General features: G+C 46.0%; 1 protein-coding gene across 1 annotated transcript in view; it reads left to right on the top strand.

Annotated features, from left to right (window-relative positions):
* Positions 1–16,828, top strand: part of Cdkl1 (cyclin dependent kinase like 1) — a 45,638-nt gene that overhangs the window by 25,369 nt on the left and 3,441 nt on the right. Inside the window, exons 4-9 of the mRNA XM_013346714.2 lie at positions 3,080–3,152; positions 6,201–6,291; positions 7,198–7,398; positions 9,316–9,398; positions 12,707–12,763; positions 15,347–15,502. Of these exons, the coding sequence (XP_013202168.1) occupies positions 3,080–3,152; positions 6,201–6,291; positions 7,198–7,398; positions 9,316–9,398; positions 12,707–12,763; positions 15,347–15,502 (661 nt within the window). The remainder of the gene's footprint in view (positions 1–3,079; positions 3,153–6,200; positions 6,292–7,197; positions 7,399–9,315; positions 9,399–12,706; positions 12,764–15,346; positions 15,503–16,828) is intronic.

Raw genomic sequence — 16,828 nt, 5'->3', positions numbered from 1 at the left:
ACTGGAGCTGTGTATGCATGGTTATATACTACCCTGTGGGTGCTGGAACTGGAGCTGTGTATGCATGGTTATATACTACCCTGTGGGTGCTGGAAACTGAACGTGGAACCTCTGCAAGAACAGCAAGTGTACTTAACCCGAGTCATCTCTTCAGGCCCTGTAGGCTCCCAGTTTTGACAGATGAAGATTTAATTCTCATAAATCGTTATCCCCCCCCTGCTTCCCTATACCAATTCTCCAAATGCTTACATTATTAATTTAATATTAACTAGTCTATAGTATACCATTATACCATCATAGTTTTATATTGTATTTTTGTTGTTTTTTGAGACAGAGTCTCCCTATCTAGCTTTCACTGTCTTGGGACTCACCTTATAATAAAGCAGGCTGGCCTTGAACCCACAGAGCTCCGCCTGCTTCTGCCCTCCCCCGTGCTGGGATTAAAAACGTGCACCACTATGCAAACTTTCTTACTGCATTTTCTCTAAATATCTTCTTTGCCCTTTAAGTTGCCTTAACCCTATTGAGAATTTCCCCAGTTTTAAAATAGCCTCTACACTTCTCTGCAGGGCACTACATCTGATTCCATTCGTCCCTATTCATTTCTTTCTTATTTCCTGGTGCACCCTGCCTTTAGCCCCCTGTGTCAAAGCCTAATGTCCAGCTGTCCTCCTGGGATCTCCTTTTGCTGCTCTTGCAATTCCCCCTGAATTTCTCCGCAGTTGAATTCCTTACTTCCTGAGTTTCCTGTCTTCCTCTTTCTGGGTTTACTTAATAATTTTTCCCCAGCACATCTATCTCTAACTGTAAAAAGATGGTATACTGGCTGGGCGATGGTGGCGCACGCCTTTAATCCCAGCACTCGGGAGGCAGAGGCAGGCAGATCTCTGTGAGTTCGAGACCAGCCTGGTCTATAGCGCTAGTTCCAGGGCAGGCTCCAAAGCCACAGAGAAACCCTGTCTTGAAAAAAAAAAGAAAAGATGGTATACTTGTTGAGAAATCAGATTTTTTTTTTTAACTTTGCTTATTTATGTGTTTTATGTGTACTCTTCTCCTCATGCACACCAGAAGAGGGCACCAGATCAGATGGTGGTGGGAATTGAACTCAGGACCTCTGGGAGAATAGCTAGTGCTCTTAACCACTAAATTAGATGTTTCTAATCATTCCTCCCCAGCACTACCACCTCAGTATCCCCTCAGAGGGAAGCAGACAGGAGTCATTTGTGTTTCTGGGGTAAAACAAGCTTCCCAAAGCAGAAGGAAAAAACAAGGTACAGCTGGGCTCCCAGCTTTCGGGAGGCAGAGATCAGGTCGAGGCCAGGTCAGCCAGGCAACACAGTGAAACACTGTTTCCAAACGACAACCAGGAAAGAGCATAGCTCAGATACACTGGAAGGAGGCCTGAGAGCCGGCTCCCTTTATGGTCTTCCTTGGTAGATGGATTCCTGTCCACCCTCCCTGGAAAGAGGAGCTAGGGAGCTGGCCACTGTGTGGTTTGTACAGTGTCAGCACTGAGAAGTGTGTGATAGTCTGCTCAGCATTAGAAGAATATTTATGATATGATGTTATAAGTCCTCTTGCATTATTTATCTTGGGAAATGTCTTTGGAGACTCAGTTCCTTGGCACTTATGACTTTCTGCTGCACAGTCAGTGAATAAGTACAACGCATTTTCTGAACAAGAGATGGGTGCAGGAGCTTTGGAAGCCCACTTCTTATTCGTATCTTTCTAGGCCGTTTTTCCTGATAGGTGAGTTTTCCTGGTGTTTGTGCCTGCATGTCACTAGAACAAGGAAGAGGATTTGGTGAAAGGCTACCTCAAGCCTAAAAACAAACCTAAAACAAATCGAAAAACTGTCTCTTCCTGGAGGTGGCCTCCTCATTTCCGGCCCACTGTCCCTGTGTCTGTCCAAGCATCCTTTGATTTGCCTGAAAGGATTTCCGGCACATCTGGTCTGTGACAGCAGTGGCCTTGTGGCCTCTCCCAGGGGCTAGAAGTGACTTTCTGTGATCACCTTTAAAGCTACGTGCATTTCCTCCCTGGTCTGCACGGCAGCTTTGGCTGAGGGCCACAACAACATTTAACTTTCAATTCATAAAAATAATAAGTCCAGCGTGTGTGTGTCCGGGGGTGGTCTCCAAAAATAAGCAATTCTCTTTCTAATCACTCCTTGCCCCATACTTAACATGCTTCTTTCCTGATGAGATGCCTCTTTCCGTTCACACACAGTGGCTGTCAGGGCTCCAGGCTGCCACGGTTAAATCAGCCATGACTCAGTGAGGAAGGGATGGAGAAAGTGGCCCAGTTAGATGCTGTGATGGGGAAGGAGCAGGAAGATGTGAGGGTGATGCGGTTGCCAAGGAGAGGTGTGTGAAGGGAAGGGAGCGTGATGCTTATCTGTGCTCTAATTATTTTGAACTTTAGTTATACGGCATGCCACATAAACCTCATCCTTGTCGCAGGAAAACCTCACTTCTCTCCCTTCAAAGGAAACAAACGGAGCAAGTAGGCATCCGGAGATGCTGCGCACAGGGGACGTCCTTGCTTTAGGACTGTAGTCTAGAGCACCCTGAGAAAGACACAGCATTGTCGTTCGGGCTGTTTAGTCACTAACTTTATGTTAGTAAGGTCCACATCACAGAAATGGAGCCTGGTGGCCCATGACTGTAATCCCAGTACTTGGAAGCTATACAGGATGAGCCTGAGTTTTAGGTCAGTCCGGGCCACCATAGCAAAAAAAAAATATGCCTCAACCCTCTCCTAAAAAACAAAACGAAACAAAACAAAGAAAGAAACCGAGGAGGAGTTCAAGTTTCAGGCAGTCCCAGGATAAAAATACTCGTTGAAGTCCCTGTGGGCTTTCATGAGTCTTCCCTGTAAAAATCTGTGTTTGTTAGCTCGATTTCCCTCCCGTTCAGCAGTGTGCTGGCCACACACTGTTAACACTTTGGGTCTCAAGAGGGTTGTCTCCTGGGATGTTTCAGTACCAAAGCCTGCCCTGGTTTGGACTGGGTTTCTTGAGCTGCATTCCACGGCGGGAATGAAGAATGTGTTTGTGCTGTGTTTTGTTTTTTATTAGGGTACCAGAGCATCTCATGAAGAACATAACTTGGCAGACACTGCAGGCTGTAAATTTCTGTCATAAGCACAACGTAAGTCTCCTGCTCGCCTTTGAAAACTCAGGCAGCTTTCCCTAAGCCACGGCTGAGCCTTGTTCAAAGTTCCTGTCACACCTTGGTGGGTATAATTTTTCATAAACCTGGCCGGCATAACAGGCTGAAATCCCCGGCTTAACTATCCCTTTGTATGCAGCTCTTATGACTCAGACATTTGAAAAACTACTCAGGGGCTAGAGAGATGGCTCAGCGATTAAGAGGACTGGCTGCTCTCCCACAGGACCTGGGTTCAATTCCCAGCACCCACACTGTAGCTCACAACTGTCGGTAGCTCCAGTACCAGGGGCTCTGACACCTTCCCACCAACGCATATAAAATAAAGTTAAATAAATTATTTCTAAAGAAACTAGTCCCATTTTTTTTTTAACTTTTAAAATGTGAAGCTGAGCCGGGCGATGGTGGCGCACACCTTTAATCCCAGCACTCGGGAGGCAGAGGCAGGTGGATCTCTGTGAGTTCGAGACCAGCCTGGTCTACAGAGCTAGTTCCAGGACAGGCTCCAAAGCCACAGAGAAACCCTGTCTCGAAAAAACCAAAAAAAAAAAAAAATGTGAAGCTGAAAGCCCCTACTTACTTAGCCTGTGATGGCTTGGTTTCCTCAAAAGGCTTTGAAATCCGGAGGGGCAACCCCAGAGCCTTCATGCCTGGTCAGCTGCAGCTCCATGGGTGGAGTCCCAAGCCCAAGGTACAAGTGTTAGTGTCTGCTTTGGTGAGATAAAAATGCTAAAGCTGCCTCTGGTTCTCCTTGCCACAGCTGGGCTGGAGAGAGTCACAGTGGGAGGCAGCCCAGGTGACATGGCTTCATAGATGCTGAAAAACCTGCTGCGCTCTCCCGCCCCACACAGTGCCACCTGTAGTGGCATTTCATTTGTATTTTAATAAATATTCTGAGTTTTTATTAATCATGCTACAGCCGCCTGCTTCTGGCCATGGATGCCAGCTTCCTGGGTTGGAACACAGTTGTGTACTTGCTCAGAATGGGTGAAGCCTTGGGTTTGACCCCCAGCATGGCCATCAATGGACTTACCCATGAATCAATACAACAAAAAGGAAAAAGAAAAAAAAATAGATTCCAACCGCTAAATGCAAAATTCCCAGATAGTAATTTTAGAATTTCATCCTAGCCATGAGTACCATTGAACTGCAACCATTAGCTCAACTCCCAGGTCACCCGAGCCTGAGGAGTTAGATCTCTAAGAGTCTGCCCAAGTGAATTTCTTCTGAAGTTGCTTTCCAAGAAGAAAATAAGAGAACAGCTTTTATTTTGCTTTCATTAGTTGAAGCCTAGAATCTTGGTCAGAGCTGGGGTGGAACTCCATGGAAGACCTCTTGCCTAGTGTGCATGAGGTCTTGGGTTTGACTCCTAACACCGGGAGAAAAAAAAAAGCACCGTTTTACAGCAGAAGACATGGACAGTCCACAGTCCCCGTCCTTGTCATTGGTGGTTAGCATTTTCCCAGCAAGCCAATTTCAGCATGGGGGTGGCAGGAAGGAGAGTAGGGGAGGCACAGAGGGAAGGGGGCAGGAAGGAGGGAGAATGAGAAAGTTAGCTCTCCAGCCCTGGTGGGGAAGATGGAAGAGCTGTGGACGTGAAGACACGTAGCATACCACAGCTCTCTGGAGAGCCCCAGACTCCGTCCATGCTCTGGGGGCGGGGGATGCTAAGTTGGGGAGGGTGCCGAGTGGGGGGAGGGTGCAGAAGCTTGTAAGGAATTCCCAAACAGAGCGAGAGCACATTCTTACTTCTGAGTCCCTCTGCCCATATGTCATCGTGGCATTCAGGGAAGGGCCTATTTATAGCAACACGTAAAATGGCTGAAGGACTTCGGACCCCGGAGCCAGCGGTTACTGAGAAGCAGATAGCGGAGCTTAACCCTACCCCAGCCTTTGCAGAATGAAAATGCTGGTGGGAAAGGCCCGATGCTGCTCTCTCAGCCCCCACCATCCTTTGGAGTGGGAACTGCTGGGCCCACGAGGAAACTCTGTCCTCTTTCCAGATTCTAGAAAGTCAAGGGTAACCCCAAGGGTTTCAGGCAGTAGGCCAGCAGTCTCTTGGGCGGCGGAAAGATCGACATTTCCCAGCAGAGAGGAAAACCCTTGGAATATTTTGTCCCAACTTAATTTCTAAATGGAATCGTTGGTTAAAAGTTGTTGACTTAAGAGGTTTATTAGATTATTTTTTTTTTCAAAGAAATTGTCGTTTAATAAGAAAGGCCTGCATAGCTTCACCCTGTTAAAGAACGCGATTAGATACCAGGTGATGAGGTTGCACAGTGCAGGAGCCGCCTGCACGGGCAGAACCTTGGCCGAGCGGTGGGACAGAGCTGACACCTAGCGACTCACCCCAGAGGGTGAGGCTGCAGCCTGCGCATGTTTATCTTGTCAGGACAAATGTCAGAGCTGCAAGGGAGATCTCTTGGCAAGCACGGCTTCCCGCCCAATCTTCCCTGCTTATCTCAGCAGGCCCAGGGCTTGTCCTGTTTACCGAGCAGGCCGCGTTTTGGTGAACCCTGCTTATGCACCACTCTGTAGCTCCTGCTACAGGCTGTGGGCCTCGGAGCCTTCGGTCCTTTCTCCTTCACCTGCAGCCGGCAGGTTAAGTGTGACTCCTAGTTAAACACAAAGTTCCCCTTTCTAATACAGATTGTATGCGATATGAAGTCACTGGTGGAGTGCAGTGCATGGATAAGGTCCTGGATTGATCCCCAGCGCTGAAAAAAAAAAGTCATTTATCTGAAATCCAAATGTAACCAGTTGTCTCACATGTCTTGATTAGCTGAGGCTAGCCCTCTCCTTTCCTTTGTCCTGTCAACACTTCTAGGTCTTTGGGGTCCTTCAGGAATTTAAAATGATTCTGTCTATAGGGATGGTACTAGCTCTAGTCTGTTGTTTCCATATTCAACGGGCTAGTGAAAGATTAAAGTGACGTAGCCATCATGTGCTAAATATCCCTGCCCTTTGCTCACACGGTAGATGTTATGGTGGCTCCTTCATAACATTCCTGCCTTGCTTTCTTCTTACCAGTGCATACACAGAGACGTGAAGCCGGAAAACATTCTCATCACGAAACACTCAGTCATTAAGCTCTGTGATTTTGGGTTTGCACGGCTTCTCAGTGAGTATCACTTTCTCTGGGGTAAAAGAAACATTTTGCTATGAGAGCTGGTCTAGATACTACAGAAGGCCCGTTCTTGTGTTCTGCCTAGGAAATAATCTTGCTATAAATTACAATTCTTGCAGAATTTTGGAAGGGGATATAACTTGAAAAATGCATAGACCCGCAATGGTTTAGATGCATGGGCTACGTGTAAACTGTACCACAGGAGTTATTATATATTATAAGGCATGCCAACCTCCTGATTTCTACCCTCACCTCGCTTCCCCCCTGAACTAACACTCCCCATAAGTAATGCTTTAGACGGGTGGTTTTTAATCTTGGCTGCCTGATTAACACCCAAGGAACTTTAAAAACTGTACTGGTAGAAGTTAGGAATATTTCCTAACGCACGCTCCTTACCGACACAAAATTCCCAATCAAGCCGAATCAAAACAAGCCAAATTAAGAAATATCCAGGTTTAATGGGAGTTCTGTGCTCTCGGGTGGCCCCATGGGGAACCACTCTAACGCAAGTACGCAAGTACCGGTAGGAAGGAAATGGGAGACCATGTGTTCCTCTTTTGGGGGCTCATTTAAATACCCTGGGGAGTGGTCCTGACCCCTCCCTAGGCTGCTGGGATTTGTAGTCCAGACCAGGCCTGGGGCTGGGATAGATGCGAGGGGCTAGGGCCTAGCTCCCAACTTGACAGTAACCTTGGGCCCTCTCCAAGTATTCTGATAGTCTGATTGGAATGAGGCCAAAGCATCAGTAACTTAAAAATTCCTAGGGCCAAGTGATGGCAACTAGCAGCCAGCACTGAGAGCAGTGATCTGAACAGCTATAAGCTTCTGAGGTCAAGTTCCCCCGCTCAGTTTGGATTCTGGACTTCCACTAGTCTGTTTCCACCTTCCTTCGCTCACCAGCTGGACCAGGTGACTACTACACAGACTACGTGGCCACCAGGTGGTACCGCTCGCCTGAGCTGCTGGTGGGGGACACACAGTATGGCCCCCCAGTCGATGTCTGGGCGATTGGCTGCGTCTTTGCTGAGCTGCTGTCCGGTGTGCCTCTGTGGCCGGGAAAATCTGATGTGGATCAGCTCTACCTGATAAGGAAAACCCTGGGTAAGTGTTATTTCTGCCCTGACTTTTAGAGAACTGGCTAGCTTTCCCCGCGACAGCGCCACATTCCCAGCTTACCAGACACCAGGGAACTTCGGAGCCTCACAGAAACGGCGCCACGAAAAGTGCCTACAGTTTATTTGGATAATGATAATGACTGCTTCTTACTGAGAATTCACTAATTGTCCAGAAGATCAGGACTTCTGTCTTGAGCGTACGTAGAATCCAGCTAACCTCTAAAAGCCTCGTCTTGGCAATGCAAACACTATAAGGACTTGATGGTCACAGCCACTTTCGTGGCCGATTTCATTTCCAGGCCGAATATCATCCAGAGTGCTTGGGACTAGAAGTGTTGATGACTTTGGAGATTTGGATGGCGTATCTTAGAGATGGGGCCCAAGCCTAAACAGAAAATTCATTATGTTTCGTTTACGCTTTACCCACATATCCTGAAAGTCATTTCACGTAATCTCGTTAGTGTGCCTGTGGTTTGCCTGTGACCCGTCACCTGATGTTGAGTGTGGAATTTTCTACTTGTTGTGTCGTGTCGGTGCCCAGCTTCAGATTTTTTTATTAGGGATGCCAAGCCTGAACGAGGATGTGGTGATTCATTCAGGTGTCCTTGACTGCAGCCGGCCTGGCAAGTTTTGGATTATTCAGACTCTGTAGCAGAGGAAGCGCCTTAGCCTTCTAAGCGCCAAGAAGAAAGACTGGTTTTTCTCACACCATTTTTAGTTATATTTTAATTTTGTCTTGCTTTTCCTCTAGCACTAAGGTGAATGATAAGGACAGAAGAAGAAAAGGAAGGACAGTGAAGAGATCTATAAACAATGACTATTCTTTCCAAAATCCAGGGGGTTAGATTTTACTCTGCTACGGAGCCCAATTTAAAGCAGAATTTCTCCATAAACTCTTATAGTATCAACAATCACCAGGGAACTTTGTCTTCCCAGATACTGAAAGCTGCCTGCGAGTGAGGCTGTGGTTCCTATTTTCAAAGCAGCAGCCTCCTTAAAGCTCAGGCAGGGACTTCCTTGACCATTTTCCCCAGTGGCTTTTGGACACTCTCCTCAAGTTACTCAGCCTTAGTGGGGAAAGGCTGTAAGGACCCAGGATATGTGTCTCCTCTATGCACATACATGAAATTAATTTTTAAAGCTAGTATGTAAGCTAAGGGGCTTCATTACAGCATTTTCAGACATATGAGTCACCATCCTAGAGGCTATATTTTTGCTTGCTTGTCTACAGTAGAGCGAAGACAGGTAAAATTGTAAACCTTAACCCTAGACTGGCTGAGCTCTAGTTAGCTAAGAGCTGGGGTCAGCTGGGTGACAGCACCACAGGCTTTGGAGGCCTTTGTGGTCATTTGTGCCCACCCCCGGGAAGCCCCTCATTCTATTTCCTCAACAGAAGTCTTTCACAGTTAGATCCCTAGGACTTTATATGAAGACACTGCCAGCCCATTCGGCGGCCATGGCTACAGAATGAGGGTCATTTAACAGGAATCTAGAGCTCTACTTCGGTGTCTCACGCCGTAAATGCTTCTAAACAGTAGATGACATCGAGTTTCCAATAGAAGGCCACCTGGTGAAACAGGACGAGGTGGTTTCAATTCGGAAGTGGGTTCCTTACAGAAAGCAGAACTTCCATTAACCCGGCTGGTTACATTGTAAGCTCAGGGGGGCAAGAGCCTTGCAGCCTGCCGTTTCTGCTCCTGACACACTGTCCCTGTAGCAGTCAGTGTAGGCTGCACTGCCTGGATGCTTCTCCTGCCTGGAAAAGAAAGCTGCAACCTTAGCAGCTGGAGACACAGGTCCACACTGCCTGCCGCGGAGGGGCATGGGAGGTGGGTGGGGGAGGGAGGCGCAGCACCATGTTTCCTGAACGGTCACACTTATTTCAGTCTCTTCTTGTCCAAAGGGGATCTCATTCCCAGGCACCAGCAAGTATTTAGCATGAATCAGTACTTCAGTGGGGTGAAAATTCCAGACCCTGAAGACATGGTGAGTAATTCATTTTGGAGGCGGCTCCTTAGATGGGGCTAGCTAGGTTTTGGTAGTCATTTTTCTGGGGCCTGTGGCTCTGTCTGCATTGAAATTTTTGTCTAAGAGTGACAGAGAAAATTGGAGCAAGCTGGTGGGGAAGTCTTAGAAGGCCCTGGGAGCAGAGGTTAGCCCAGCCTGTGGGACAGGAAAGCTTCACTGACTGCCGGGTTGTAGCCCTCCATCACGGTCATCAGCTCTACATGGATCAACTTTTAAGCAAACCTAAGAATTGACTCATCCAGTGAAAGCAGCTACTTTTCCCCAGCATTGTCTAAATTCCCTTTTCTACAGTGTACTTACTTCCCAGAACATGGGAGCAAAACCATAATAACCCAACTCTGCTGCAGCATGGTTAATGTGGGGGAAACACTCCTTTAAGACAATCTAAATGCTTATATCCCCAACTCATCCCAATGAAACCTTTAGACAAGGGTATGGAGGTGTGGCATTGACATCACTGCCTTGAGTACTTTAGTAGGAGGCAAAGTTACAGTTGTCTGTGCAATAGCTGTTATGGGGCCAGTAAACATAATTAGCTCTGTGTTTATTCATCTGGAAAAGCCTACAGCAGGTTGTTGAGTGAATAAAGTGGTTATTGAACAGTGTAATTTAAAATAATTTAAATAAATATTTAATAACATACTTTTATTAAATGCACATAAAAATATAAAACATATGGCAATCTCTGGGAATTCACGGAAATTTTTGCTTTATTTTTCCTTTCAGAGAAGGTCTTAGTTTATAGCTCAGGCTAGCTTTGAACTTGTAAAAAAATGTCAATTCTTTATTTATGAATATGGGTGTTCTTGTCTGCATATATGTCTATGCCTGATGCCCATGACATCAGGGCATAAGAGGTAGCTGGAATTACAGATGGCCCTAAGCCACCATGTGTGTGCTGAGAATTAAACCTCAGTCATCTGGAAAAGCAGCCAATACTCTTAACAGCTCAGCCCGGGGTTTGAATTTTTGATTCCCCAGCTCATGATCCTGAGGGCTGAGATTACAGGCATATGCCACACCAGATTATGTATGTGAACCTCTTTACATTTCTTAAATAGTTAAGAAAGGATGTCTTTCTCTTTTTGTTTTTCTTTTCTGTTTATTTTTATTATTTGTTTGTTTGTTTTGTTTTGTTTTTGAGACAGGGTTTCTCTGTAGGTCTGGAGCCTATACTGGAACTTACCCTGTAGACCAGGCTAGCCTCGAACTCACAGAGATCCGCCTACCTCTGCCTCCCGAGGGCTAGGATTAAAGGTGTGTGCTACCAGCACCTGGCTTTTTCTGTTTATTTTTGAGATAGCCCAGACTGGCCTTAAACTCCTGATTCTTTTGCCTTCATCTCTCAAGAACTGGGATTAAGTGTGTGTACTACCATATCCAGTTTCCAGAGGGTATAACTTTGTAGTAAGATTTTTGGGTACTATTTTTACCCCCCCCCCCCCATTTTGTTTTCATTTTTGAAATGTCTTCTGTGTTACAGTATAAAAGTATTTCATGACTTGGGGTGGGTGTAGCTCAGTGGTCAGTGCTTTCCCAGCAGAGCCTGGTTAGTTCCTAACACAGCAAAGAAAAGAATAATAATAAAACTTCAGTTTGTGAGTCGGGTTCCTACTGTCTGAAAAAGCTGCGTTTAGCTGGAAACTAACACTTTGGTTCCAGATGGAAGTTCGTTTGGTTCCTTGCAGTTACTTTCTGTCTTTGTCCACTAGCAAAGCATCCATTTTCCCAGGGCATTACCAGCACCGGGGAAAGTGGGTCACGCTGGTCCCATTGGAGAGGCAAGCTCAGCACCTGGCTTATGGGAAGCGACCCACTGGCTCCCTTGTGACCTGGACATCCCCAGTTCCGCACCAAATATCCCTTAGCAATTTCCTGGCTAATTGTCTGCTGGTGAAGTCTCAGAAATAGCCCCGGCTCTATAAATGAGAAGCGCCACTCTAGATTCCCAGGGGTCGTCCTGCAAGGGATTTCCTGTTGACAGAAACACAGGAAGCAGCAGCACTGGGCTGTGCTGGTTGAACATCTGTGCTCTCTCCCTCTCCGGCTCGGGAACCCTGCCTAGCCAGGCCTGCTGCCTGCTGGGGCTGGGGAACTGGTTCAGCAGGCTGGAGGGACCTGGTGTATTCCAGTCAATGCAGGTCACTCTAGGCATTGTTCCTGAGATAGGAGGGCTGACATTTGCAGTGTGGGACTGCAGCATTGCCTACATTAGATAAATGCACAGGAAGTGCGATTATTGCGGGGTTCAAAGCTACACTGTCAACGACTAAGACAAGGGTACATTACCACCACCACCACCACCCCCACCTTGTTAAATGGAGGCACTTCCTTTTGTGGTCATTAGCATGTGTGCAGTTGAGAATTTGTGTTGAGGCTCCCAGTTTAAAATCACGCTGCCCAGAAGCTCTGAACTACAGCCCAGCCCCATGCATTAGATGGGCCTGGCCAATCGCGCCTGCCCCCAGCTCACACTACCATATTCACCCACAATGCACTGCGGTCACTGCTGTAGCGCTTCCATCGTCTATTAGCGTCAATTGGGGTCAGTTTCAGTGGACAGCTCCTCACCTATTCACAGCAGTTCTCTCTCTCGGGTATCACTCTCAGCCCAGCTACGGCCTAGCGATTGGGGAGAGGGAGATGAGAGCCTGTTGGGGAGACTCTAAACCGCGGGCTGATCAGAGAAACAGCAGGCACTTGTGGGAGGTGACCACCGTGTTTATTCCAGAAATCCAATAAGCATGAGCTCATCTGGGTAGGGATAAAATGTATTTTGAAGTTTCCTTTATAGAAATGTCAATAAATGCAATAAGTGCCCCCACTTTGATAATTTAAGGGCCAAAAATTATTGTCAGGAAAGACATTTTATACACAACAAGGCAAAACCCAAAATCAAAGCAACAACAGCAAAAACAAACAACCAAAACAAAACAAAACAAAACAAAAAAACAAACAAAAACCCCAAAACTAATAACTTGGCATGTGCATTGTGGCTGCTGTTTGTTCTCATTCTCGTCCACTGGTGTTTACTTACAATGCTACCTCCTTCAGGAAGTGAGAGATTAGGAAACAAAATTGGAGAAGTATTCTGAGAGGTGAAGGGAGAAAGGGGTTATGGACAGTCACACGGAGGTTATTCCTGGCAGGAGGCAGAGTGGAGAAGGATGGAGGAGGCAAGGAAGATGCCAGGAAGACATTTAGTGGGAGGTAACTTTAATCAAAATGCATTCTGTCAATTAAAAGTCCCTTTTTCTTTTTGACAGGAAACCCTTGAATTGAAATTTCCAAACATCTCCTACCCTGCCCTGAGCTTCTTAAAGGTAAAGTCATGGTTTTCACCAGACCAAGAAGCACACAGTTGTCAGAATTGTCAGCTGATGAAATGTTCTTTAAAATCCTTCTCCTTTGAAAAACATCAATTTTGGGCTGGAGAGATGGCTCAGTGGTTAAAACACATTGGCTGCTCTTCCAGAGGACCCAGGTTCAATTCTTACACCCACATGGCCGCTCACAACCGTCTGTAACTCCATTTCCAGAGGATTTGACACCCTCACACAGACACACATTAGGAAAACCATCAATACACATAAAATGAGGATAAATAAATCATTAAAAATATTTTTCTTAAAGAAAGAAAAACATCAGTTTTAAAAATGGGTCTCATTTTATGATAATGAAAATATAAGCTTCTCACTTTAAAGAAATAACATTCTGCTGGAATTTTAAGTTTACATAAAATGGAAATTTTGGGAGGGGTGATTTGCAAAATGATTCATTCTTTCAAAAAAAATTCATAGCTGTAGGATCCTTAAAAATAACCCACTCCCAGGATGAAGAGATGCTAAGAGGTTAAGAGTACTTGGCTACTGTTCCAGAGGACCCGGGTTCAACTCCTAGCACCCACAGCAGCTCACAATTGTTCCAGTGGTTCTGATAAAAATGTTTCTTTAAAATCCTCTTTGAAATACATCCAATTTTGGGCCGGAGAGATGGCCCAGTGGTTAAGAGCATGACCTGATCTTCCTGAGGACCTGAGTTCAATTCCCAGCACCCACATGGTGGTTCTCAACTGTCTGTAACTCCAGTTCCAGGCGATCTGACACCCTCACACAGACATACATTCAGGCAAAACAAAATCATTAAAAACGTTCCAGTTCCAGGGATTCTGATGTCCTTTTCTGGCTTCTGTGGGCACCACACACATGTGGTGCACAGACATACATGCAGGCAGGCATTCATACATATAAAATACAATTAAATAAATCTTATTAAATAGTCAACTCCTGTATACATTTTAAAGTTGGTTCACACATATATTTTTAGAACTATTGCTTATGTAAAATGTGGCACAGCAGCAATTTGCAATATATAGCCAATTCCCGATATTTCCAAAAGTGGTCAAAGTTAACAGATGCTGTATACTTACATGAAGTTGTCAAAGGACACACACAAAATTGAGTCAGTTTTGGGGGGTGTATAGTTGTGAGTGCTATCTGATTATGAGCCCCATGGTCTGTGTGAGGGTGAAGAAGGAGTTAAGAAGGATGTTAAGATGAAGGACTGTGTCTTTTGGGGGGTGTATAGCTGTGAGTGCTATCTGATTATGAGCCCCATGGTCTGTGTGAGGGCGAAGAAGGAGTTAAGAAGAATGTTAAGGTGAAGGACTGTGTCTTTCCTTGTGTTCATGCCTATAATGCACAGACTGTTCTAGACTGAGCAAAAAGGCTGGTGGGTTCCAGAAAGGGGAATGGGAAAACCAGAGTGGTGGAGATTGATGACACTAGGAACTTTATTTCTACCATGTATGAACCTAATTCTAGAATAAAAGTACAAAATAGCTGAACAAACCATTCCCATCAGTCACTGAGCTGAGCTCCAAAATCGTGTACTCCCCTGTGGCAGGGCACTGAATGCCCTCAAAACGTGAGGAGGAGACGGACCCCCCCCCCCAACATTTATCCCTTCTATTTCCAACTGACCAGTGTTCAGTGTTTCACAGAAAACTCATTTCTCACTTATGCTCAGGCTAAAAAAGACTGACTTGGGGCAAGTGGAGAGTGAACTAGTGGTCACCGGAGGTGAGGAAGGGTAGGAAGGAAGAGATGCCGATGCTGGACAAACGATGCCAGCATGCAGTCAGGGGTATGTTCTATGTGGGGCAGCACAGCAGGGCGACTGTAGCATAATTTGTTGCATATTTGATGAGGAAACAGAGAAGAGTTAAGGCTCCCAACAGAGAAATGGTAACTGTTTAAGGAAATGGGAAGCTAATTATCATTATTCATTTGTAAGCATGCATCTAATTATCACACAGCATCCAATACATTTGTATAACTTATGTATCAATTAAAATGATGAAAATCAGTGCTGGAGAGGCTCAGCAGTTAAGAGCACCTGTCCTTATGGAGGATGTGTGGTGTGGGAAGTCTGACTCTGGACGGGACTTAGCCTGTAAACCACAGCCACGTGGCAGTACACAGATGAATAGAAATGGGCTAAATTAAGGTGTAAGAGCTAGCCAATAAGAAGCTAGAGCTAATAGGCCAAGCAGTTACTTAATTACTATAGTTTCTGTGTGGTTATTTCGAGACTGAGCAGCCAGGAAGAAACAAGTGGCCTCCTCCTACAGACTTGGGTTTGGTTCCCAGCACCCAAATGACTCAGCACCATGTGTAACTCCAGTTCCAGAGATCCAATGCCTTCTTCTGACCTCTGTGAGCACCGGGCGCACGTACTGTGCATCCAGACATGCAGGCAAAATATTCAGGCACATAAAGTTTAAACATCTAGGAAAAAATTTAAAAGTGGTAAAGATTAAAAATAATGAATGTGCTCAGTCATTTAAAACAGAAAATAAAAGTCATTGCGACATCAGAGGACTAAAAAGGGACTCTCTCTTCCAGGGCTGCCTCCACATGGACCCTGCTGAGAGGCTGACATGCGAACAGCTGTTGCAGCATCCGTATTTTGACAGCATTCGAGATGCTGGGGATCTGACAAGGCAGGACGACAAGTCCATGAGGAAGACCCTGAGACAGAGTCGAAAGCACCTGGCTGGGGTAAGACTGGCACACGGCTTCACAGACTTTCAAATCACTTCATGCCTGGGACCTGGTACTGAGCTGGAATCTAGGTTGAGTGACGCTGTGGCTTCAAGCCACAGCATCCTTGGTACAGAAGTAGGAGACAGGACATCTGAATTATCAACCAGGGCCTCAGAGACATCTGCTTCTTAAGGCATTTTCCCAAATCCTAATGTCCTTGCCCTGCTGCTCCTGCTGCTCCACAGTCTAATGGGCACAAACCCAGGTTGTAGCCAGGTCCATCATTGTGCATTCAGCTAAACATGTTTCTCATACTTCAGAAAATGAAATCAGACCTTTGTCATACTACCTCCAGTGTCAACACTGCAGGTTTCCCCCCAAATGGCATTGTTTTCCCTTCTGGTCCTTTGTCAGAGTTGATGAAGAGAAACATAGCAACATGGACCTACTATATACCTGCAGGATAGCACACTTAATAAGGGCTTACTGAATACCTGCAGGATAGCACAGTTAACAACGAGGGCCTACTGGAAACCTGCCAGATAGCACTGTTAACCACACAACAGGATCCAGCTGCAAACACAAATCAGCAAAGAATCCCTACTGCTGTAAAGTGGTTATATGGCCTCAAATTAAGTGGCAAAATCTGTAACAATCTAGAATCTAGTTGAATCGTAGCTAAGATATGTTGGCTGTTCTCGATCACTTTGGTTCCATGTAGATGTATAAGCTTTACATTACCCAGCTTCGGTGTCTTAGCTATCTTCTGTTGCTCTGATAAACAGCATAACCAACACAACTGATAAAAAGACAGCATTTAATTGGGAGTTTGCTTAGCGTTCCAGAGGGTGAGGCCATCACATCCTGGTTGGAAGCATGTCAGCATGCAGGCAGGAAGTAGCTGAGAGCATACCATCTTATCCACAGGAAGCAGAGAGAGAGAGAGAGAGAGAGACTGGCAAGAGCTTCTGAAGCCTCCAAGTCCACCACCAGTGACATATTTCCTCCAACAAAATCACACCCCCCTAGTCCTTCCCAAACAGTCCCACGAACTAGAAACCAAGCATTCGAAATATATGAGCCCATGAGGGGCCCTTCTCATTCAAATCACCACACTAATCTTTCCTTTGTAGGCCCCACTTCCACAAATACACACCTGGATGGTGTGCGTGCGTGTGTGTGTGTGTGTGCGTGCCTGTGTGTGTGTGTGTGCGTGCCTGTGTGTGTGCGTGTGCGTGTGTGCGCATGTGTGCGTGTGTGTGTGCGCATGTGTGCGTGTGTGCATGTGTGTGTGCGCATGTGTGCGTGTGTGTGTGCGCATGTGTGCGTGTGTGTGTGCGT

This window comes from Microtus ochrogaster, chromosome 1, assembly GCF_000317375.1.
Source record: "Microtus ochrogaster isolate Prairie Vole_2 chromosome 1, MicOch1.0, whole genome shotgun sequence".
Lineage (NCBI taxonomy): Eukaryota > Metazoa > Chordata > Mammalia > Rodentia > Cricetidae > Microtus > Microtus ochrogaster.
Note: the sequence above shows the minus strand (reverse complement) of the source record. Positions and strands in the feature narration are given on the sequence as shown.